This window comes from Malus sylvestris, chromosome 4 (genome assembly GCF_916048215.2).
Source record: "Malus sylvestris chromosome 4, drMalSylv7.2, whole genome shotgun sequence".
Lineage (NCBI taxonomy): Eukaryota > Viridiplantae > Streptophyta > Magnoliopsida > Rosales > Rosaceae > Malus > Malus sylvestris.
In genome coordinates, this window is record NC_062263.1 from 21,734,688 (window position 1) to 21,757,734 (window position 23,047).

The 23,047-nt window shown below is 36.5% G+C and overlaps 1 protein-coding gene, 2 long non-coding RNA genes and 2 pseudogenes across 4 annotated transcripts; 2 read left to right on the plus strand and 3 right to left on the minus strand.

Annotated features, from left to right (window-relative positions):
* Nucleotides 1-1,201: 1,201 nt before the first annotated feature.
* LOC126617821 (7-deoxyloganetic acid glucosyltransferase-like) lies at nucleotides 1,202-3,955 on the minus strand. Its single transcript, XM_050285877.1, has 2 exons — nucleotides 3,347-3,955; nucleotides 1,202-2,200 (listed from the first exon to the last, which is right to left on the minus strand). The coding sequence occupies exons 1-2, from the start codon at nucleotides 3,891-3,893 to the stop codon at nucleotides 1,284-1,286; spliced, it is 1,464 nt and encodes a 487-aa protein (XP_050141834.1). The 5' UTR covers nucleotides 3,894-3,955; the 3' UTR covers nucleotides 1,202-1,283.
* A 2,732-nt stretch (nucleotides 3,956-6,687) lies between these two features.
* LOC126618195 (7-deoxyloganetic acid glucosyltransferase-like) lies at nucleotides 6,688-7,243 on the minus strand (annotated as a pseudogene).
* Nucleotides 7,244-8,262: 1,019 nt separating this feature from the next.
* On the minus strand, nucleotides 8,263-17,103 carry LOC126618196 (7-deoxyloganetic acid glucosyltransferase-like; annotated as a pseudogene).
* Nucleotides 11,709-13,059, plus strand: LOC126617823 (uncharacterized). Of its 2 annotated transcripts, XR_007621546.1 has the most exons (6): nucleotides 11,709-11,791; nucleotides 11,922-11,963; nucleotides 12,060-12,182; nucleotides 12,361-12,406; nucleotides 12,777-12,848; nucleotides 12,973-13,059. It is a non-coding gene; the product is annotated as an uncharacterized LOC126617823 (long non-coding RNA). The 2 variants fall into 2 exon arrangements; XR_007621545.1 differs by lacking the exon at nucleotides 11,922-11,963.
* LOC126617822 (uncharacterized) lies at nucleotides 13,273-14,532 on the plus strand. The gene is made up of 2 exons (XR_007621544.1): nucleotides 13,273-14,235; nucleotides 14,312-14,532. It is a non-coding gene; the product is annotated as an uncharacterized LOC126617822 (long non-coding RNA).
* Nucleotides 17,104-23,047: the final 5,944 nt, after the last annotated feature.

A 23,047-nucleotide genomic window follows, 5' to 3' on the forward strand; every position in this document is an offset into this window, starting at 1 on the left:
TATGTTGATGATGTGATACTTACTGGTAGCAGTTCTAAGTTAATTTCGAATGTAATTACAGATCTTACAGCTGAATTTGATATGAAAGATTTGGGGAAACTGCATTATTTCTTGGGGTTGCAGATTAGTTACACACCATAAGGGTTATTTATGTCACAAACAAAGTACATCAATGAATTGATTGACAGGGTTGATCTACAAGATTGTAAGCCTTGTGCTATTCCATGTCTCCCATATCACAGATTGCTTAAGAATGATGGAAAGCCATATCACAGTCCTGATCAATACAAAAGCATTGTTGGAGTTCTTCAATATCTCACATTTACAAGACCAGATATTGCATTCTCAGTGAATCAAGCATGTCAATTCATGCACAATCCTATGGAATCACATGTTATTGTAGTAAAAAGGATCATCATATATCTCAACGACACTTCAATTCTGGGTATTCACTTTAGACCAAAACTAATACATCTTCAATCTTATAGTGATGCAGATTGGGCAAGTGACCCAAATGACAGAATGTCCACTTCAAGCTTTGTTATCTATCTTGGTTCAAATCGGGCATAAAAAAAGTAGCACATAGTCTCAAGGTCCTCCACAGAAGCTGAGTACAGAGCTTTAGCAATCACAACTGCAGAACTAACTTGGATTAGACAGTTGTTTTGTGATTTACATGTTGATATTCATATACCTCCAGTCATATATTGTGACAAAATCTCAGCAAGAGCTCTCTCAACAAATCTAGTCTTCCATGCCAAGTCTAAACATGTTGAGATAGATTATAACGTTGTGAGATAAAGGGTCACTCGAGGAGATCTTAATGTACACCATGTTTCTTCTGCTGAGCAATCTGCAGATATACTTACAAAAGGCTTGTCAACACCCTTGTTTGAACAACAATGTGGCAATCTTATGCTCAGTTCTCTTGAGCATACGATTGATGGGGTGTAAGGATCCAAGTGAAGAGGTTAATCCAAGTGAAAAGAAGATCAAGGGTCAAACTAGATGACACTTGTCAATAGATTAATGAGTGAGTTGTTATAGGTTGTTACAAGTTAGTTGAGATAAGGAGGAGAGTTAGTTGTATAAGGGAAGAGAGTTAGTTGTTTAGCAAAATATCAGCTAAGTAAGAAAGTATATAACAACCATTGTAATCATAACTTGGATATTAAGAAATCAAATATAGTTTCTCTCTCTCTCTCTCCCTCCCTCTCTCTATTTTTCTGCATTTTGTGAACCTCTCAAAGAACAAACTCATCAATATTAACAATGATTTCAGATCACAATTTTTTTACGTCTTCAATAAGTTTTTCTAGGTTTTTATATGAAGAGCCATCTTCATTAACTGCATGGCGAGCCAACTTTGCAAACGTATCCACCGACTTGAAAATCTGCGCGCTTCGATCACCTTCTTCCATCAGTGCTCTTACCATCTTCTCCACCGTAGACCTATCACACGTGTCCTTCATATCGAGCCCGATCTTCCAACCCTCACCAACCCATCTACTATTCACTGGTTGGTCTGCTATTTGAGGCCAACAAAGCATTGGAACTCCCGCCCAAATGCCCTCAATCGTCGAGTTCCAGCCGCTATGGGTCAAAAACCCTCCGATAGCTTTGTGGGCCAATACCTCTTCTTGTGGAACCCACTCCGCTATAAACCCCTTTTCTTTAGTACCAACCTCTAACTTTACCGAAGTTGCATGCGCTTCTTGCTCATTCCAAAGCATATCCGGCCGTATTACCCACAAAAAGGGTTTGCCACTGTCGATTAGACCGTGCCAAAACTCAAGTAACTGGACACGTGTTAGCTTTACCAAACTCCCAAAGCTGACGAAAATAACGGACCGCAATTGTTGGGAGTCAAGCCAAGTCATGCAACGTCGGTCTTGGTGGCGCAAGGAGGAAGCGGAGGATGATAGATCGTCTCCTATGCGAGATTTGAGAAGAGCATGGAAAGGGCCTAAGGTGTAAATTTTGGGAAAGCGAGTGGCGATGTGGGAGAGTATTGGGGACTCGAGGTCATCGAAGGTGTTGAGTATGAGAGCAGAAACTCGAGTAATGGCCTCAAACTCTTCCACGAAAAATTTAAAAGTTGGATGGTCGATTGGCATTTTGCAAAAACTCGGTAGATCTCGACGTCTCAAAAGACTTTCCATCCCCGGAATATCCCTAATCGGCTGATCCATGTCCTCATCTGTTGTAACATGACAAGCATATATCGTGTTCAGCAAAAACTGGTACTGTAGTAGCAAGAATACAAAATACATCTGAACTAGTGAAAACCAGTTTCACATATTTGTTCTAAGAGAAAATGATCTTAGCATTTAGCAGAAAACTAGTTTACGACAATATTGTCAAACTAATTAAAAAAAGGATAAACTAGATTACCATCCCTCATTTTTCTTTCTCATTAATTGAAACTTTTTTTTTTTCATTTTTGATCAAGGTCCCTTGACTTTTCTCCATGTCATTACTAGAATTTTAAATTATTTACAAGTCATTGTAAGTCAATTTAAAAATGAAAAACTTATTAATCATTTCCAAATATATATTTTTAGTATTTTTTTTTCTTCATATATTTCTATTTATAATTTATACCCTTTTTTAAATTTGTACCAATATTCTTTTTAGTTTTAATTTGTACCCATAATTTTGAATTTTAATATGTACGCATAATTTGTACCCACATATATTTTTTTTTGTGAATGTACCCATGCTAATTATATGTATTTATTTTATGTTTTAAAATACATCAATAGTTATTTCTTAAAATATATTAATAATTACGTGGGTACATTATTTTTTTGTTAGAACTATGTGAAGAACAATATTACTCTATTATTGATTTTTAAGTAATTGTTATATTGTAAAAATATTATTTGAATTTGTTTAAATTTCATAATTTGTGGGATACTTAATGCATAAATGTAGGAGTTAAATCCCTTAAATAATGTTAGGGACGTCGATCAAACTATTTAAACAAATAAAGGTTCATTCTAACAATTAGGTTAATTAGGGACCAAAACAAAAATAACCCATGAAAAAATAATAATTCCTGGCCTGTGCCTAAATTAGTATACTTCCTACCCAATTTTATTTTCTGTTAAAGGTGTATCCTATTTAGCTTAGTTCAAATTTTTTTTTACCTCACAGTTTAGGTTTCGCTTACATACAAATTAAGAAAGTGACGTGTAAATCATAACATTGAGGAAAAATACAAAAAATGAAAGAAAAGAGTCACCATGAGAATTTTCTGAAAGGATACATATAAATCAGAATTTTTTGAAATTAAAGTTTTATAAGGAACGAAAAGAACGGGAAGAAGAGTGACAGTGATCACCTTGGAAGGGAAGCTGGCCTTGTTGAATGAGGTCGGGAATGCATGTATAACACCAGAAGCTGCAAGCGCTTGTTGTGCGAAGGGCAAATATGGGAATTCCCACCTCCTCAGCCACATCAATTGCAAAGCACATAAATATCCCATCTATTACCATACAACGCAAAGGAGGAAGCCGCCGGCGAGTAGAGCCATCATTAGACGTCTCGTCGTCTTTTTTGGTTAGGGAGATGAGCAGTTCGCGCAGAAACGGCTTAATTGTGGACCTAAGCGACGCACCCACTTCGTGTAGGGCAGAAAATTTGCGTCCGTGGTCCGGTGGGAAGCCGTCAGGGATAGACTCGAAGTGGAGGGTTGGGAAGCGGGCAGAGAGGGCGTCGCGCTGGGTGAAGAGACTGTGGCTGTGCTTGGTGATGAGGAAGGTGACATGGATGCCAGCGTGGCAGAGCAGCTGTGCCAAACTTAGCATGGGAGTGAAGTGCCCTTGTGATGGTAAGGGCAGCAATACTACGTGTGAATTTTGTTGTTGTTGCTCCATATCCACATACATCTACCCACGACCCATTCTCGGTATGTTTGTCCGGTTCAGAAAATTTGGTGCATGCAAAGTGCAGAGCTTCTCTGAATCTTAATTATAGGCCTATTGATAGTGAGACAGGAAGAAGCACGATATTCATTAGCAATATCGAAAATATGTACAAGAGGATAGGTTGCATTATCAAGTGGTTTCATTTAAATTTTGTTGGTGATTCAATCTGGTCAAAGGAAAAAAGAATGCCGGCACAAATATTACAACATATGACTAATTCTTTAGAAAGAGATCGACAATAATATTTGGAGGTTCTTCAAACCAAATTATATCTTGTGCCGTTGTCTATTCACTCCGTGCTAGTCTATGCGCAATACAGCGCCCGTATAGCACCTAAGTTACCGTGCAAGTATTTAACTATAACCTTTCAAAACTTGGCCATGAAGGACCGAGCACCATTAAGAACAAGTCCAAGCAATGAAGAGTTAGGCTATTGGCTGATTATTTAAAAACAGAAAAAGAAGGATTTGTAAGTGCCTCTTTGACTAAATGTTTGCATGAGGTTTTGATCAATTAATCTCAAGAAAGTTGGATCAATTAATCTGAAGAAAGTTGAGGTTCTATCATAAAACCAATTGGTAATATGTTTGCATGAGGTTTTAGATCAATCTGAAGAAAGTTGAGGTTTCATCATAAAACCAATTGGTAATATAGGAAATAGCCCAATTTCTTATAAGCCCATACAAGATCCATCATTCCATCAATGTGAGACTCATTCTCAACACAATCCACTTCCTTCAAATGAGACAATTTCAATTATAAGAAGACATTTTCTTTAACCCAACCTTCCAATGCAACAAGAAACAAAAACAAGCAATCTAGCACGATTAAAATGTAGGAATAAAATATTTCCCTTTGCATTACAATCATTAATCGCTAATATAAGAAACTAAAATAAATGTAGTTGCTTGAACTCAAAAAAAAAAAAAAAAAAAGGAACTCTTACCCTGCAAAAACGCATAAGGTTACAGGTATACCCTATGAAGATGAAGAGAGATGAAGGTTCAGAAATGAAGAGAGAGAGAGAGAGAGAGAGAGAGAGAGAGAGAGTACAGAGAAAACAGAGAAAGTTTTAGTTAGAGAAAGTAATGGTCTGTATTTCATTGATCTCTAATGAGCTAAGATTACACTTATATAGTCGGTACATCTCTTGCTCACAAAGGAATTCTGTTTTTGGCAGCTAACGATTTTAACATTTGTTATAACAACAACAGCAATTCTAACAGCTCTAGTATTTAATCTCGACTGACACTTGGCAGCTAACAATTCTAACAACACTTGTTACAACAACTAGCAGCAATTCTAACAGACAAGAAATCTGCTGTCCCCAAACTTGTCTCGTCTCTTTCTAATATTTTGACAATTTTAAACGTGACATCGTTAGATTGAGAGTTAAATAAAAGGACGCTTGTCGAAAAATTAGAAAGAGACATGGACAGAGACACAAATTTGAGAACAACAGATCCGTGGCCATTGTAACAGCTCTAGTCTTTTAATCGACTGATACTTGGCAGCCTTAGAACGGTTGATATACACATACATCAAATATTCTTTTTTTGGTTGTTTCGAATTCACAGGTGTACATGTAGTATGTACTCACGCATTACACCTTTACGGCTAGGCTATCCCAATGCCTTATACATCAAACAATTTACAAATAAATTTGTAAATTAGTACATTAAAAACAAACGAACCAATACAAGTACGTGTGGTTGCTGTTGTTGCTTCTCCATCTTTATATCCCAAAAATGATCGAGAAGCTCTTTGCCCGATGTCCCGGGTTGCTCTATGTTGTAAACTGTCGTTGTCGGATCACTAAGGCTGACTTTCGTCCATGCTAGACGGGTGGGTCATGTAGTCAAGCTCCCATATGCCTTTACCCAGCAGTCTTTACCGTAAGGAAGCAAATGCAATATAGATATTAATGTGTTATATTGATAGACTTGAAGAGATTGGCTTCATATTGCCCGACTCAAATCTAAACTCAATACAAAAGTATTGAATCAGATTTTTCCAGTTGCCATGCTCATTTTTGCTTAAAACTGAACCGGAACGAACAAAACTGAACTTGTTAGTTGATTTGATTTTTAGTTGCTAATTAACCAAGCTTAATGGGAGCATGCTCGCGTAGTGTTGATAAAACTAAAGTGAATAATTTTTTGTTAAATTTGAATTCATTTCCACATGTAAAGGAGGAGAGATAGATTTAAGATCTCATGATGACTTCATTTCCAATTAGCAATTAAATCTTTTTGGTAGGAAACTGAGTTTCATAACTTTCATTCATAGAATAGCACAGCACCATTAAGACAAGAAGAAATATTAGTAAGTTTGGACCTCAGAGCTCTACTGCATGCGGTTCCAATTATAAGAAAACAAACGCACCAACAGTGACATGGACTAAAACCTCTTTCTTGTGGAGCCCATTCCTCTATGTCCAGTTTCATTAGGACCCACCTCAACTTCCACCGGAATTACGCCGTCTCTCCTTCCTCACAATAATCCTTCAATATTTTTTTCTGAAATATTAATTTTTTATTTATTTATAGAAAGCTCATCTAGTTGGTTCTTGGCATATCCCACTTTCTTTTAGTTTAATCAGTTTAATCAAACATATATTGATTTATTATGAATAAATGGGAAACACATAATACACAGGTTTCTAAATACATAATACAGTTATTGACAGTTAATCAAGCTACCAATCTAAAGGGAAATATGACAGCAAGAATGCCATAGTCTCCATGTGACCTTTTTACAATTTTCTTAGGTCATGAATTAGCTTCTCCCAGTTTTGACATGAAGAACCACCTTCACTCACAGCATGACGAGCCAGTTTAGCAAATTTATCCACTGACTTGCAAATTTGCTCTCTTTGATCACTGTCTTCCATCAATGTCCTCACCATCTTTTCCACCGTGGACCTAGCACACTTGTCCTTCATATCAATCCCCATCTTCCAATCTCACTAACATATCTACTAATCACTGGCTGGTCCGCCAGTTGCGGCCAACAAAGCATTGGAACTCCCGCCCAAATTCCCTCAAGGGTCGAGTTCACCCACTGTGGGTCAAAAACCCTACCACAACTTTGTGGGCTAGGACATCTTCTTGTGGAACCCATTCCACTATAGACCCTCTTTCTTTTGTACCAACTTCAAGCTCTGCTGGAATAACAAACTCTCTTTGCTCACCACGAAGCATATCTGATCGCACCGACCATAGAAATTGCTTGCCACTGTTGACCAAACCATACCAAAATTCTAACAATTGGCCATGTGTTAGCTTCACCACGCTGGCAAAAGCTGACAAAAATAAGGGTGAAGTGTCGATTTAGTCTCTGAACTATCACCTCAGTGAAAAGTAAGTCCCTGAGTTATTTTTTTGATAAAATAAGTCCCTAAATTCATTAGAAATTGCTAATTTCATCCCTATTATTATATTCAAAACTATTTTATCCAATTTTTCATCAACTTAAGTCACTTGACACACTTTAGAGTGTAATACCACCATTTTCTTGTCTATAAGCCCTTAACATTTCATATAGGTTGCGAATTTTGTCTAATTTACCCTCAAAAGTTAACTTACACTATTTATTTATGAAAAACTACCAATTTATCCTCCAAAGTTAACTCTATACACTATTTCTTTATGAAAAATTACCAATTTATCCTTCAATGTGTATCACATGCAAGTAACGTGACTTAAATTGACGGAAAATTGAATATAGTAGCTTCGAATATAACATTAGGGATGTAATTGGCATATTTTTATAATTCAGGGACTAATTTTTCTGAAAAAATAGTTTAAGGACCTAACTTTCACTATAAGGTGATAATCTAGGGATTAAATTGGCAGTTTACCCCAAAAATAATGGATCCTGGCCATTGGGAGTCAAGTCACGCCATGCAAGTTGCAACGACGATCTTCTTAGCACAAAGATGTGGCCAAAGATGATAAGTCGCTCCTGACATGAGATTTGAGGAGAGCGTGGAGAGGTCCGATTGTGTAAACTTGGGGAAAACAAATGGCGATGTGGGAGAGTATAGAGGCTTCAAGGTCGTCGAAGGTGTTGATTATGAGAGCAGAAACTCGAGTAAGGGATTGGGACGTCTCTTCCATGAAGAATGTGAACAAACAGGGTGGTCATATAATGTTGGCAGTCTTCACAAAATTGGTAGATCTCTTCGTCGCAAAAGGCCTTCCATTCCTGGAACCTCGCTCACATTTTGATCCATTTCTTCACGTGTTGAGCAAAGTAATTAAAATGAGCTTTATTTATTTATTTATTTATTTGCTTTTTCATTTTTCTTTTTGTGTATGTGTATGACTTATAAGGTTGAATTAACATACAACACAAGTACTATCTAGACAAATCATGCACGATCAGTTAATACAACAGTAATAAGTACAAAAACTTACTGTTTAGGTTGAGCTTTAACTTGCGGTGTTAATAAGGAATAGATTGATCAGTAATCCGGTAAAAAAAGGGTCATGTTTGTGTTAATTTGCAAATTTATTGTACTTTATTTTTTTTTAAGCTATTGACCGCGTAATTTGGATACTTTTTTTTTATTTAGGTCAATCTATAATTTTATATTTTGAGATATGGTGATAGATGTTTACTTTCTAACACAAGCTAGCTAGTAAAAAAAATTGCACTTCAACCAAGGCCAATGAAAACAATTTTCCAACAAAATCTTGTGCTAAAATTTCTCTTTATTAATGGGATTTGGTCGTGAACACTGGATCTTGGAGAGGCTGAGCTACAGTGAAAGAGGGGATGGGATTGCAGGTCTTATAACATATTTCCCCACCCTAAAATGTTCTATGCCAGCAATGTAGGTTCCAACTTTCTGCTACGTACAGCAGGGCTCTTTTTGTTTTTATTCTGTAAGTATAACAGCCACATATTTTTTTGCGGCAAACATTATGCCGCTAATTTTAATTAACATGGTGTATTAAAATATTTATAAAAAAAAATTGCCCAACAATGAAACAAATGCAAACTTTTCAGACAAAAATTATAAGATCGACACGTAATAATGCATGCATGGTATAATTCCAATATTTATTGGCAAATTGATTGACACATGACATTGCTCCAAAGGAAGTAGACCAGTAGCCACACACGCTAAGGATTGGCACAGCCATTACGGGAATCCCCACCTCCGCCACATCAACCGAGAAACACATATTCCCCATCTGTTGTCACACAATTCAAAGGAGGACCAGTAGAGTCATACAACCCGTCGTCTTTTTTGGCTAAGGAGATCAGGAGGCCATGCGGAAGCGGCTTTGTTACGAGTCTGAGTGACGAGATAATGTCGATTATAGGGGGAACGGTGCGTGGATGATCCGGTGGGAGTCGTCAAGGATTGACTCAAAACGAAGGGTTGGGAAGCGGGTAGACAGGGCACGGCGTTGGGTGAGGCGACAATGGATGTGTTCGGTGTTGAGAAAGGTGACGTGGATGCCAACGTGGCACAGTAACTGTGCCAAGTTGAGCATCGGAGTAACGTGGCCTTGTGCCTGTAATGGGAACAATAGTACGTGTAGTTGATTTTGTTGCTACATCTCCATCTCAAGTTCACAATTAAAGCAACTGATGCTGTAATTCTATCTTCGGATAGAGTCTATGGGCTGGTTTGGTATTTATGTGCTTTAAAAAAAAAAAAAGTTTCTATTGTGTTGTGAGAATAAGCAGCAGAGTGTTTGATAAACTTTTTTGTAAAAATGCTTTTGGAAAAAAATAGTATTATAGTGTTTGGTAAACTTTTATGTAAAATAACTGTGAATGTGTGAAATGACCAAAAATAGTATAATACTAGATGTGTCATTAATTTAATTTTCTTAACAAATAAAGATGAATTACTAAATATACTTTATTTTTAAAAGAAAATTATTTATAAACTTTATCTTAAACATATAATCCAATGTTTAACAAGAAATCATAATCCAACGTTTAACAAGAAATCATAATCTAACATTCAACATATAATCCAACATTTATGATATCTATTTACTATACAACTATTACTCTTTATCTTTTCTTTTATTATGGAATCATAATTTTTTATTCTATATTCTTCTCCAAGGTTCGGTTCTCCTCTTTTGCAAAACCTGTATTTTCTTTCCTCTTCCGCCACCCACTCCCTCTCTCATCCTTCTCTCTTTGTCTTTCTCTGCCATATCCTAAGGAAGGCTAGGTCGCCGACAAATTCCACTCCTTTATCTAAGACCACCACTGCAGCAACACCAATTGCAATCCCTTGAACACAATCCCTAGCTACTCTCTCGACGAAGATTTGGGAGAAGTCGTGGGAGAGTTCCCTTCGTGTTAGAGGCTTTGTCGTCAACATTATTGCCCACAACCAGCACCACTTGGTCGTCTTCCACTCGCCGCCCTCGTTTTGGAGCTTTCAACATGTCTTCAGCTCCTTATGGGTCCAACCCAAGTGGCCCTTCGTCTTCACTCGTAGAAGATGGATGAACTCCGATTTCAGGACTTACCGTTGGTGTTAGCGGTGAAGGTGTCGAGGCTTTCCCGTTGAGATTTTGGGTGTCAAGCAGAAGGGTGCTTTAATGATCGAAGTAACGTCATTTTATTTTGGGAGCTTTAATGAAAATGGCTTGGAATAAGTTCATTTTAATAAAAAAACTATCCACTAATTTTATTTAATGTAAAGGGCCTGAAATTTAATAAAAAATGACAAAAACTAAAGCCTCTCAAGTAAGAAAAAAGCCCACGTGCACAACTATTTTTTTTTTTCCAGCCTATGCCCCTTATGAAAGCTCCTCCGTTAGTCCAATTCTTAATTATCCCAATACGATTTGAACTGGGTGAAAAATTTGTCGGGCACACTCCCATTAAATATGTGTTTGGTTGTGTGCTAAATGTCAACATATATGCTGGACTTACAGACACATGAATTTCCACTTCTCAATCAATGTCTTATTTGGGTCACAGTTGAAGAAAATTAATTGGAGAAAGAAAAAAAAATTCTGTTATTTTTGTTTTCAGTCGTCCATCAAGAAGAAGAGGGAGTGAGAAAGCTAGTTTAGCGAACTTATCCACCGACTTGAAAATCTGCTCTCTTTGATCACTGTCTTCCCTCAATATTTGCACCATCTTCTCCACCGTGGACCTATCGCACCTGTCCTTCAAATCAATCCCCATGTTCCAAACCTCACCAACATTATCTATATACTAAAGCACTGTTCACGAGCAATGTTTTGGCCGAACTGCCTTTGAGCTGCTGCCCATTCACAGCTATTTTTTCCGTTTTTGTACAGTGAAGTTACAATTGTACCCTTTGTATACACGTGTTGGTCATCGTGGAAAAGAAACCTGCTTCTATGGGATCTCGACGCGTTGATGCGGTTCTAGAAATTCTGGTGCTTCTGGACTCTTCGTTCCATTTCGAAGCCAAGCTCTCAGACGTCTGCTTCTTTCTAAAAAAACTCTAGCCCTCTGCTTCCCTAACACACCTCCCGCAAACGTCTCTATTGTGCCTTCTGCGATTAACACTTTTGAAACAAGAAATTAAATCGATCTCCAAAAGTTCAACCCCCAAACTGGATCCAGATCCATCACCATCTCGCGGTGCCTTGCTCAGATCGGCTCTGCACTCATCATCGATGACTCTGCCTTCACGGAGGACTCCGCAAATCCCATCGCCGATAAAGGTAAAGCACGGCCACCTCTCCCTTTCTTCGTTTTCATGGCCGAATGTCAAATCAAGCGACTTTGACTCATGCATGTGTGTATTCTGTAAAAGATGCTTCTCAATCTGTTGTCTGGACTAAAGAAAATGAGGATGGGGCTCTCGAGAATTTCAAATCCCAAAAAAGAGAAAGGTATAAATTTTGTTTAGTTTCTTTGTATCTATAAGAATAATTTTTATTTTAGGTTACTTCAAAACTGCTGGAGTTTGGATTTCATATGTTTTTTCAGGCGATTTATTTGTTAGATCTTATGGATATTTAGGTATGAATTGGCAGAAGATTGTGCAGACGATGATGAAGCAAAGTAGCTAATTTATAATAAGTGACTTTTTCTTTGTTCTTTATTGTACTATAGATTCGAATTTATCATTATAATTTTTTTTTTAATTTTTTTGTGCAGTTATATGGTCGGGTTTTTTGCAAAGTGTATGAAAATCATTTGAATGCTGAGAACCTATTATATTCGCGAAGTCCAGGCAATGCTGCTTTACATGATACAAGAGATCGACACCTTCATCCATATGTAAGTTTCTCTAATAAATACTTTGAACAAATGCTTTATGAATTTGAGTTTTTATCTTCTGATTATTTTTTATGCAGATGTGGTATTAATTTTCCTTTGACTAGAAATTTAGAGGTTTCTTAAGGTACAATGTTATCAAACTAAATTTTTCTAATTTTCTGATTTTGGGGTATTGCAGGGAGTGCTAATATACAGATTTTCTGGGATTTTTTGTTTTTGAATAGGTATGTGTTGTTTTTAACGTTTCGGTTCTCACGTGTTTTGTTCTTTTATCTGTTATTTGCCTACTTTTGTGTTGCTTCTTAATTTTCATTTTTCAATGTTGGGTGATGGAAATTTGTAAAAATAGTTGTAGTTTTCTGAGAAAGTTGTGGATTTTAGTTATATTTTCTGTGTAATCCTAACTGTAAGACTGAAAAATAATTGAAAATTGATGGTTTTTATTTTCACTTTCTCTTAAATGTTTTTTCTTGAATTTAAAAGCATCTTTCCCGATTGGTTACTATGGTTCTGCTCTCTCTAATTAGTTATTTCATATTCTCTCCAACCTTTTTGTCTAATTTTATTTTTCATTTTTTTGGTGGCTTTCTGCAGAAGTTAGCATGAGGTTTTCACATGACATGGATGATGAGTAGCGAAACTCATCTAGAGAATGAACCTACCAAGGTATATGCAAAAACTGTCCTTTGGGTTCATATGGAGGTATGAATTTTCTTTTAGCGTGTAACTTTGACGCAATAATTTATCTCATGGATTATAAGATATCTTATGGATTTTACCTACTTGGCAGACAACGCCTGATGTTACTTTAAAGGAGCTGAGATCAGCATGTCACAACAGTCTCACAAGCAAATGCCCAAACTGTATACATCACAGTAGGCAAGTTTCAATCTTTTTTAGCTTCCAATTAATATTTCGTGCTGATATTTGATTGCATTGTGTTTGGGTGTTTGGTTTCAGGATTTCTCAAGTTGAATTGCAAGGTGGGTAATGAGAAAAAAAATGGATTTGGTCTCTGGTTACAAGGTGACTTCACCTCTCACTCTCTCTAAAACTCAATTTTGAAGTTGTTGTCCATATATATATATATATTTTTTTTTTTGGATCACCATCACCATGGGTCATCTGAATATCAGCCTTTTATTTTGTCTTATAGTTTTATCATCGTACATCGTTGGTTGATTGTTTTTGTTTTCTGTGTAAGGTACTCTCTGCAATTTATTGCAAAATAATGTCAATTTTTCCTTATTTGGAAACAACTAGGAGCCAGTCTGGTATCCAAACTTTATGTTTGCTGCATGTAGCACTTGAAAAGATTAAGAATATTCTCTAGCATTGCTCAGAATGTAGTCAACTTTATTTGATAGGTATTCCCTCAATTTGCATTTGTAATTTATGCAGTAGTGCTACTTCCAACTTTTCAAGTAAAAAATTATTTCCCCCCTCTACTCTGGAGGAATAAATTTCTGTTTTGGTGTTTAAATTTGTTTCATTCATGATGAGTTTGTATATAAATTGTACTGTGTCTATAATGGGCAAATTATTTGTTATCATTTAGGCTACAATAGAATCGCAAATTTGTCAAGTATATTTTAGATTCTTGGTTGCATATTCACCTACTCACCACTATTGTTTTCTGTCTATTGATTGGATGGACTTTTATAATTTCCAAACCTACAGTTGCAATGCTTTTGACATGTTAAATTGGAGTTGCATCTCTCTTTTTTTGTTCATGAAATTCATTATCTTACTAGCTTGGGAATTAACTAATACATTTTATCCACTTGCGTGATGTCAATGGGTCTTGAAATTGTTGCTGCAAGCTTTAATTCATCAGTATCTAGATAATTGTACCTATTTGTTGGTCGAATGCTGATGTGAGTAATAATTTTAAATTTTACATCTTGAAGATTAATCATAAGTTGTGTTTAATCTGTGATGTTTATGATGCCTTTAGATTTCCACATTTGTTGGTTTTGTTTATGTAGTTTCATGGGTGATACGATTACAGAGGTATTATAGGAAGTTGCTGAATTTCATGCGCACAATTAAGGTTGGATTATTTCTCACACACACTCCCATTTTCTTGATTGTTGACCGGTTTGTGAGTATGGTTATTTCTATATCAGTTTGTTGAAATTGGCAAACGCAGCAAGGTTAAGTATGAGCTCGACAAGGAAACTGGCCTTATAGTAGTAAGATTCTTCTTTTTCTTCACTTACAGGTTGCAGTCTAATTTTTGTTGAAATGCAACTTAATTGATGATTATCCTACTAGATGAATTGTAACTGAATTGATTTTAAATTTTGTTTCAGCAACTTAGTTGATATGGAAATCGAACTTTTTTAAATCATATTATATTCTGTTATATTACAATATTGCGTCTGGACTAGCAATTTTCATACGAAGTCAACTATAAAGTTTGTTGCTTTATCATGTCATGTATTTTATGTAGGAGTTTGTATTCAATCACCAAAAGTAGAAATGATTGCTTCTTTGTTCAAGCCTATGTTCGATAAAGATCCGGGGCAGAATTATGATAGCTTTTCTCACCACTTACATTTACTTTGCCACTTTAATATTTTTGTATCCAATTTCCATTATCTAATTATTTAAAACTCTGTTATATTTGTTTTATGAAAAGAATACAGTTGCGTAATTTTTCATACAATTTTCAATTCCGCAGCAACGCGCAGGCACAATTTCTAGTATCTACTAATCACCGGCTGGTCCCCCAGTTGCGGCCAACAAAGCATTGAGACTCCCGCCCAAATTCCTTCAAGAGTCGAGTTGAGCCCACGGTGGGTCGAAAACCCTCCCACGACTTTGTGGGCCAGTAGGCCCAATACCTCTTCTTGGGGGACCCATTCCACTATGAACCCTCTTTCTTTTGTAGCTGCCTCAAGCTCTGTTGGAATAACAAGCTCTCGCTCACACCACGAAGCATATCTGATCGCACCGCCCACAGAAATTGCTTGCCACTGTTGACCAAACCATGCCAAAATTCTAACAATTGTTCATGTGTTAGCTTCACCATGCTGCTGAAGCTGGCAAAAATAACCGATCTCGGCCATCGGGAGTCGAGCCACTCCATGCAACGACGATCTTCTTGGCACAAAGTGGCAGCCAAAGATGATAGGTCGACCTCGACACGAGATTTGAGGAGAGCGTGGAGAGGTCCGATCGTGGCGATGTGGGAGAGTATAGAGGGTTCTAGGTCGTCAAAGGTGTTTATGAGAGCAGATACTCGAGTAATGGATTGGGTCTCTTCCACGAAGAATTTGAAAATCGGGTGGTCGTATAATTATGGCACTCTGCAGACACTTGGTAAATCTCTGCGTCGCAAATGAGCTTCCATCCCCGGAACCCCAATAACCTTCTGATCCATATCTTCACCTGTTGAGCAAAGTAATTAACATGAGCTTTATTTGTTTTCTTTTTCTTTTTGTGCCTGTGTATGACTTATAAGTTGGAATACAGGTACAACACGAGTACTATACAACCTAAAGGAAACCATGCACAAGGTGTTCACAATACTAAAAAGTACAAAATTTACCGTTTAAGTTGAGCCTTGACGGGATCGTGTTGATATAAAATGGACCAGTTAGTGATCCGGTTGTGTTGGTGCTATTATGTAAAGCTATTGTATACTTTTTTTTAAGCTTTTTTTTTATATTTTTTTTATGGGAATCTTAACAGAACACTTTTGTACTGTTCATTTTTTAACGAAAATGACATTTTTACCTTGAAAAATCACTCTTGGTACTATTTAATTACACCTTTATTTTGTCATTTTCATTAAAATTAAAGTTTTTGTTAGTTTTCTTTTCTTTTATTCGAAGAAAATAAATTACGACCAGAAGTCTCAAGGACAAGCAAAATTATTGACTGAATAATTTGGACATTTTCTTAATACGTAAATTTGGTGTAGGTCAATATATAATTTCATATTTGAGCATATGGTGATGGACATATTTCACTCTCTAACATAGGTGAATAAACAATTTGTCTTTTAAATAAGGCCAATAAAACCATTTTCCTCTTTCACTTTGGTCAATTTCTTGTGCTGAAATTTCTCTTATTGAGCCCTCCTGATGAAACGGACAAAATGTTGAATGCTTCATTGAAATTTTATTATTAAAAACTGGCCCAGCAATGAATCAAATGAAAACATTTCAAACAGTAATATGATTATGTGAATAGTAAGATTTTTTTTGCTTTCAATATTTATTGCCAAATCAATGGACACATAACTATGCCTGCATGCCTGTTAGTGCTCACCTCCAAAGTGAAGCTGGCCTTGTTGAATGAGGTCGAGGATGCATGAAGTAGACCAGAAGCCACAAGCGCTGAGGATTGGCATAGCCATTACGGGAATCCCCAACTCTTCCGCCACGTCAATTGTGAAACGCATATACCCATATGTTATCACACAATTCGAAGGAGGGCGAGTAGAGTCATACGACTTGTCATCCCTTTTGGTTAGGGAGATTAGGAGGTCACGAAGAAGCGGCTTCGTTACGAATCTGAGTGACGAGACGAGGTCGATTTTGGGAGGAACAATGTGGATAATCCGGTGGGAGGCCGTCAAGGATTGACTCGAAGCGAAGGGCTGGGAAGTGGGCAGAGAGAACGTGGCGTTGGTGGAGGCGACGATGAATGTGCTCGGTGTTGAGGAAGGTAACGTGGATGCCAACGTGACACAGTAACTATGCCAAGCTAAGCAACGGAATGACATGGCTTCGTAACGGTAACGGCAACAATAGTATGTGTGGTTGTTGATCTTGTTGGTCTATCTCCATCTCAAATTCTCAACTATGTTAATTCACTCTGTTAATTATTTATTTTTTCGGGAGAGTCTAAGGATTTGTTTGTGACGTCATTATACCCCTAGATTGTATTATGGGAATTTTAACGAAAGTCTACGGTACTGTTCACTTTAACGAAAAACCACATTTTAACATTAAAAAGTCAAACCTGGTACTATTCACTTTTCCCTTTATTTTGTCCTTATCGTTAAAACTCAAAGTTTTCAAACTCTTTTCATTAATTTTCCTTTGTATTATTATAAGAGTGTTACTAGGCCCACCTCCAGCGGAGAAGCGAGGATTTCTTATGAGGACACCTATAAAAGTAAGAGGTAGGATAGAATAGAAACAACTATTATATAGAGAATAATAGAGTTTCACAAACCTTATTGTTCTTTATTCAATAAATTTGGGATTAGGAATATCTAAATATATGAAATTCAAGAAGAATAAGGGAATAGCTCGCATGAGTGAAAGATGGTTTTTTTAATTAAAAGTGAATGATAGGTTTTAATTTAATGTCATTGATTTGTGATAAATGACCATTTAAAAATTATACTTAATTTTGGGAAGAGATTTGGATGAAAAGATAGATAAATGATTGGATTTGTGTTAAGTGTATAGAAGAGTTGCAAAGCAATAAATACAGTGTAATACTAATCTTGTTTTTTCAAGTCAGGGTAGGCTTAGGATTACTCTAGTTCTCATGTGTCTCCGTCAGTGCCTATCTCATTGTTTTATTTCTATACTCACATTATAATCCCACCCACCATAAAAAATAAGAAAAATACTCTACTATCTTCCCACCCACCATTATCCCCAAAGTACCCTTCCAATCGCCACACTCGACACTATTCACCATCATAACCTCCCCCTTCGCATAGACATTATTGACCGATGAGAAGCACATAATTCGACTACCATATTGCTTCTTTATCCTGTTCTCCCATCTATTTTCAATTATTTAAATAATAATTTAATATTCAACTCAAAAAGAAAAAAATATAAGAAAAATGGTTATAAGGAAGCAAAACAGTGACCACCCTTTTGCACTTTTACCACCATCCCGACTATCCCCACAGCTGACCACGGAGGTGATGCAGCAATAGAACGAAGAGTTAGTCATTCAACCAATCATAGAACCAAAGCTAAAGGAATTAGAAGTGACATTGGTAGAGAAAGAAACTCCGATGACATCCTGTAAACACGGGAATTCCCGAAATTTCAGTGTCTACACATCCATATCCGGTTTGATGCTTTCAGTGCGTTTGGATTTGTATTACGACGAGCTGGATGAATACAACAAGATCAATTTGCGATTCAATCATAGATTCAATAATTCAGGATCCAATAAACATAAATTAAAATTTAGAAGGAATAAAATGAAGACAAGATGTATGGGAATTGAGATTACGAGTTGCTGGCAGTGTGGGCGAAAGTGAACGATCTAATTTTGTTTTCCATCAGGCCTTATATGACATTTTACGTGAGGATAAATTGGGAATTATATTTTTTAATAAATAGTGGAGGTAGAAATAAGCCAAAGGGGTAAGGTTAGTGCTTGGAAGATATCCCCTCCGGATTTCTCCTACCAAAGCCACATAATCAATTAATTCGGACCTTAAAATTTGATCCAACGGTTACAAACAAGAAGCTCCTTTAAAAGTTATAATAATTTTAGCCGTTGAATTAAATTTCAAGGGTCCGGATTAATTGATTATGTGGCTTTGGTGGGCGAGATCTAGAGGGAATCTCTTCCCAGTAGCACTATATAATAAATTTGGCAACCTTTTATCAAAACACATGCTTATCCGAAACCACAAAATCCAACAAAATCTACGGTTTAAGAATGGAGCTTTAATAAAAGGGAGCATTTTTGCTCACCACCATAAACTATGGTGTATGCTCACCATACACTTAATCAATTGACACGTGTCATTTCACTTAATCTTGGTTAATTTTTTTCAAAATTGAAAAACTAACATTTAATATGAAAGTTAACTAGAGTTAAGTGAAATGACACGTGTCAATTAGTTAGATGTAGAGTGAGCATACATCATAATTTACGGTGGTGAGCAAAAATGCTTCCTTAATAAAAAGCATTTATTCAAACTTTTTTTTATTAAACTAAAAACATCCTAATACCTTTATTTAATGAAAAGAACAAAAGCTTTAATGAAAAAAGTTTTTCTAAATTTTTTTTCTTGACCAAAAGCACTGTAATAACTTTATTTAGTAAAAAGAACACAACTTTAATGAAAAAGGCTTTTCCAAACTACTGCAACTATTTTTAGAAATGAGACCGTCATTATTTTTAGAATTAAACATTACAACTATTTGTAAAACTGAATATTAACACTGCAACTTTTTCTAAAACTGAATACTGATGCTACAACTATTTCTAGAACTGAATATTGACACTACAACTATTTCTATAAGTGGCCACTGTTATTATTTCTAGAATTGCACATTGCCACTGTTTGTAGAACTGAACACTCCAACTACTTCTAGAACTGAACACTATAACTATTTCTAGAACTGAATATTGTCACGAAAACTATTTGTAGAACTACACATTGCCACTATTTCTAGGACTGAACACTACAACTAATTCCACGACTGAACACTGTTATTAGTTATAGAACTGAACATTGCTAGTGAAATCTCGTCCCCAGATTTTACTATTTAATTTTACGTATTTTCGTATTAACGCGAAAATATTTTATTTTCATTAAATTAGAGCTTGATCCCACGAGCGCGTAAGCAAAAACTTGAAGTTATAACGAATGAGTTATTATAAGATTACAAAGGCAGGGGCAAATTAGTCATTTGTGTGTTTTTTATGTATAGGGACTCTAGAAAAGCTAGAAAAGGAGGAGGGATAACCAATTAGAGGCCAACCCGGATTCCACCATAAGATCCGTGTGTGACCAAGAATTAGACCCGGTTTCTAGGCGCTTTTCCGACGCCGATTTTGGCGAAATTAGACCGCAACAGTCCTAGCCACCACCTGGAAATCATTCCCCTCCTTCCCTAAGCATTTTCCATGCATGATTGACCGCGTTTGGCCACTGTTTATGATGAAACAAAGCTCGGTCTTCCCGAGACTTCCCGACGGTGATATCTTATTCTCTTTTGCAGCATCGACGATCATCATCACCACTTGACAGCCCTTGGCCCCATTAACAAAACTGAGCTTCAGATTGGACATTAGAGCTTCAACGAGTTCGTGACGGGGTACACCGTTGGCGCCTGGCGGCAGTGCATGGGCCTAACAACCCATTTTACCTACTTTGACCAATTTTGATGCCCTGAGCCCATTTTTCACATCCGTTGGATATAATTTCATTGATTGAGCTTAATTTCGTTAAAGTTCGCCAGTAAACCTTTGTAGTAGGCGAACATCCAACTGTTGGATTATCACTAAATTTTAATATGTTGTTAGACATAATATTCGAGAATCTTAGGAATTGATGAACCGAAAATCCAATGTACGAATCTTTCAAATTGAAGAATCTTAGATTCTTGACATTTGTAAAATCGTAGATGATCTGACCGTTGGATCGTCACCAATTTATAATATGTGATTATATGCATTATTTGAGGACCTTCAAAACTTACGGATTAGAAACCCGACATACGGAACTTTCCAGATTAAATTTCTAAGTTTGTAGAACTAATAGTTAACTTCCACTGAAATTTGCGATTGGAATCTGAACATCAGATTATCACGAAATTTTAATATGTTGTTTTAGAAATACATTGAGACTCTTAGGAAGTTACAAATTAAAAATTTGGTAGGCAAATCTTCCGAACTGGATTATTAAGGTTGGGGACCCTACTGTTGACCTTCGATCGATAGTTGACTTTTACGTCAACGTGCCTTGAATTATTCTAGCGTGTCATTTATTTTTAGAATGTTGTTAAGGCTTCATGGAGCTTAGTTGTCTCATCACAATGATGTGGTTTTCCGGTTGATATGTGTCTTGATATACGTGCAAGTGGCACCTTATTGTGATATACATGTTTATTGAACTTTTAAATGATACAAATGAATTGTATGGTTACTAGTATGAAAATGTGAGCCTGGAATCCTATTAGCAGTATTTTGTAGAACTATGCTTGTATGACAAGATAGTTAGTTGTCGTGACTCGTGAGAAATTGATAGTGTATGTCCTTAAGTTGTAAATCATAGGTGTTGACATAGGAGATAGGTTGTGTGATAATGCGATTGTACCATGTAGCAGTGGTACATTGATGATCCTGCTTGGTTAATCCACATTAGGGGACCATACGCATTATAGGGGTGATTCTACTTGATTAATCCATATTAAAGGTCACTACCTATTTGATTACTAGGTTTTCATAGGTGGTTCTGCTTGATTAATCCGCATTAGGGGACCATACACATTATAAGGGTGATTTTGCTGGGTTAATATGCATTAGGGGGTCATTGCGTATTTGATTACTCAGTTTCCATGGTGTGGTCCTACTGGGAACCCCACTATTGACCATGCATATGGTTCAACTTGGTTAATCCTTATTATAGGGCCATACACATTATAGGGGTGACTATGCTTGGTTAATCCTCATTAGGAGGTCATTGCCTATTTGATTATTGTATTTCTATTGGTAGTTCCATCTGGTAAATCCGCATTAGGGAACCATATTATTGGATGTCTATGGTTCAGCCTGCTTAATTCGCATTGGGGAACCATACACATTTTAGAGTGGGATTCCATTTAGTGGTTTGGATACTCCACTCCATCTTGACTCCGTTGAATATTCTGGAATTGTATTCTATTTGGGGTCTCGTTGAGTGGTCTGGATACCCCGCATTGCCTCAGTTCCATATAATGATCTGGAATTGTATTTTTCTCGATACCATTGAGTGATATGAAACTAGATCCCTAGAAATCTTTACGGTTTCTTTTGAATCGGCATATATTGCATAAACATAAAAGTTGTAGGCTTTGGCCAAACTATGACGCTTTAGCCTTACTTTTTTCAACATACTTATAAACAAAAGATTCGAGAAGCTTTGTGGTTGATTTAGAAGTGCTGATCAAATTGTTTATAATTTCGTAAAGTATGGATATGAATGTTATTATTACAATCAAATTGGTTAAAGAATAATATTGTGCATTGTTGGTTCTTTGAAATCTTATATGTTATTGAGTGCAATATTGTACTAGAAAACGGTGTGATATATGTGATTGAAGGAATGACAATCCTAGTGGTCATATGTTATCGTTTTATAGTTCGGAAGCTAGTAAATCATGCTCGGTGAGTTCCTTGAGTAATTATGGAACTATTATATGAGTTTCTTCTGCTAAGAAGTACTACGAGAAATGTCGGAGTTTAACAAAAGGGTGAACTACGAATGGTTTGATCCTGCCTTAGGGTACGTAAACAATCTAACATAGAGATTAGATGCATCCATAATATAAGGGAAAATCACTGCGTTGTTTGGACTATTGACTTGTTTTGGTCATGTATCAGAGGCTGGTCATGATAGATGAATAGTTACTTAGTGACGTCACATGTCAATCCTGGACATATCTTGGGATCAGGGCGTAACACTGCCACTATTTTTAGAAATGGACATTGTAACTATTTCTAGAGCTGAACACTACACTATTCCTAGAATAGAACTATCACTATTTCTAAAGCTGCACACTACCACTATTTCTAGAACTGAACACTGTTACAATTTCTAGAACCAAATCTTTAAGGAAGCACTTACATGGAAAGGAAACCCAAGAAGAGAGGATTAAACTTCTGTCTTGGGTCGAGAACCAATTTCGTCACATTCGATTGAAAATTGGCATATTCACCGGAAAAAGTGTTTCCTTTGGAGAGCTCAATCTCTCTGAACATTGAGTTTCGACGTGTGGGTTTTGTATTAGAAGAAAGAGGGCTTAGAAGAAAGAGGGCTTCAATACAAACTCATAGCCTTTAACTTTGCGTGATTTCGTTACCATATGAGAGACTTATGAAGAATTTAAGATTGGAAAGAAGAAAATGAGAGGGTTGTCTTGAATAAGTTTACAAAG

Bases quoted from the DNA above. Each gene is read 5' to 3' on its own strand.
- LOC126617821 (XM_050285877.1), bottom strand. From the start codon at position 3,893: ATGTATGTGGATATGGAGCAACAACAACAAAATTCACACGTAGTATTG. The intron at 2,201-3,346 runs GTGATCACTGTC...ATGTTACAACAG, and splicing joins AGGCCAGCTTCCCTTCCAAG to ATGAGGACATGGATCAGCCG.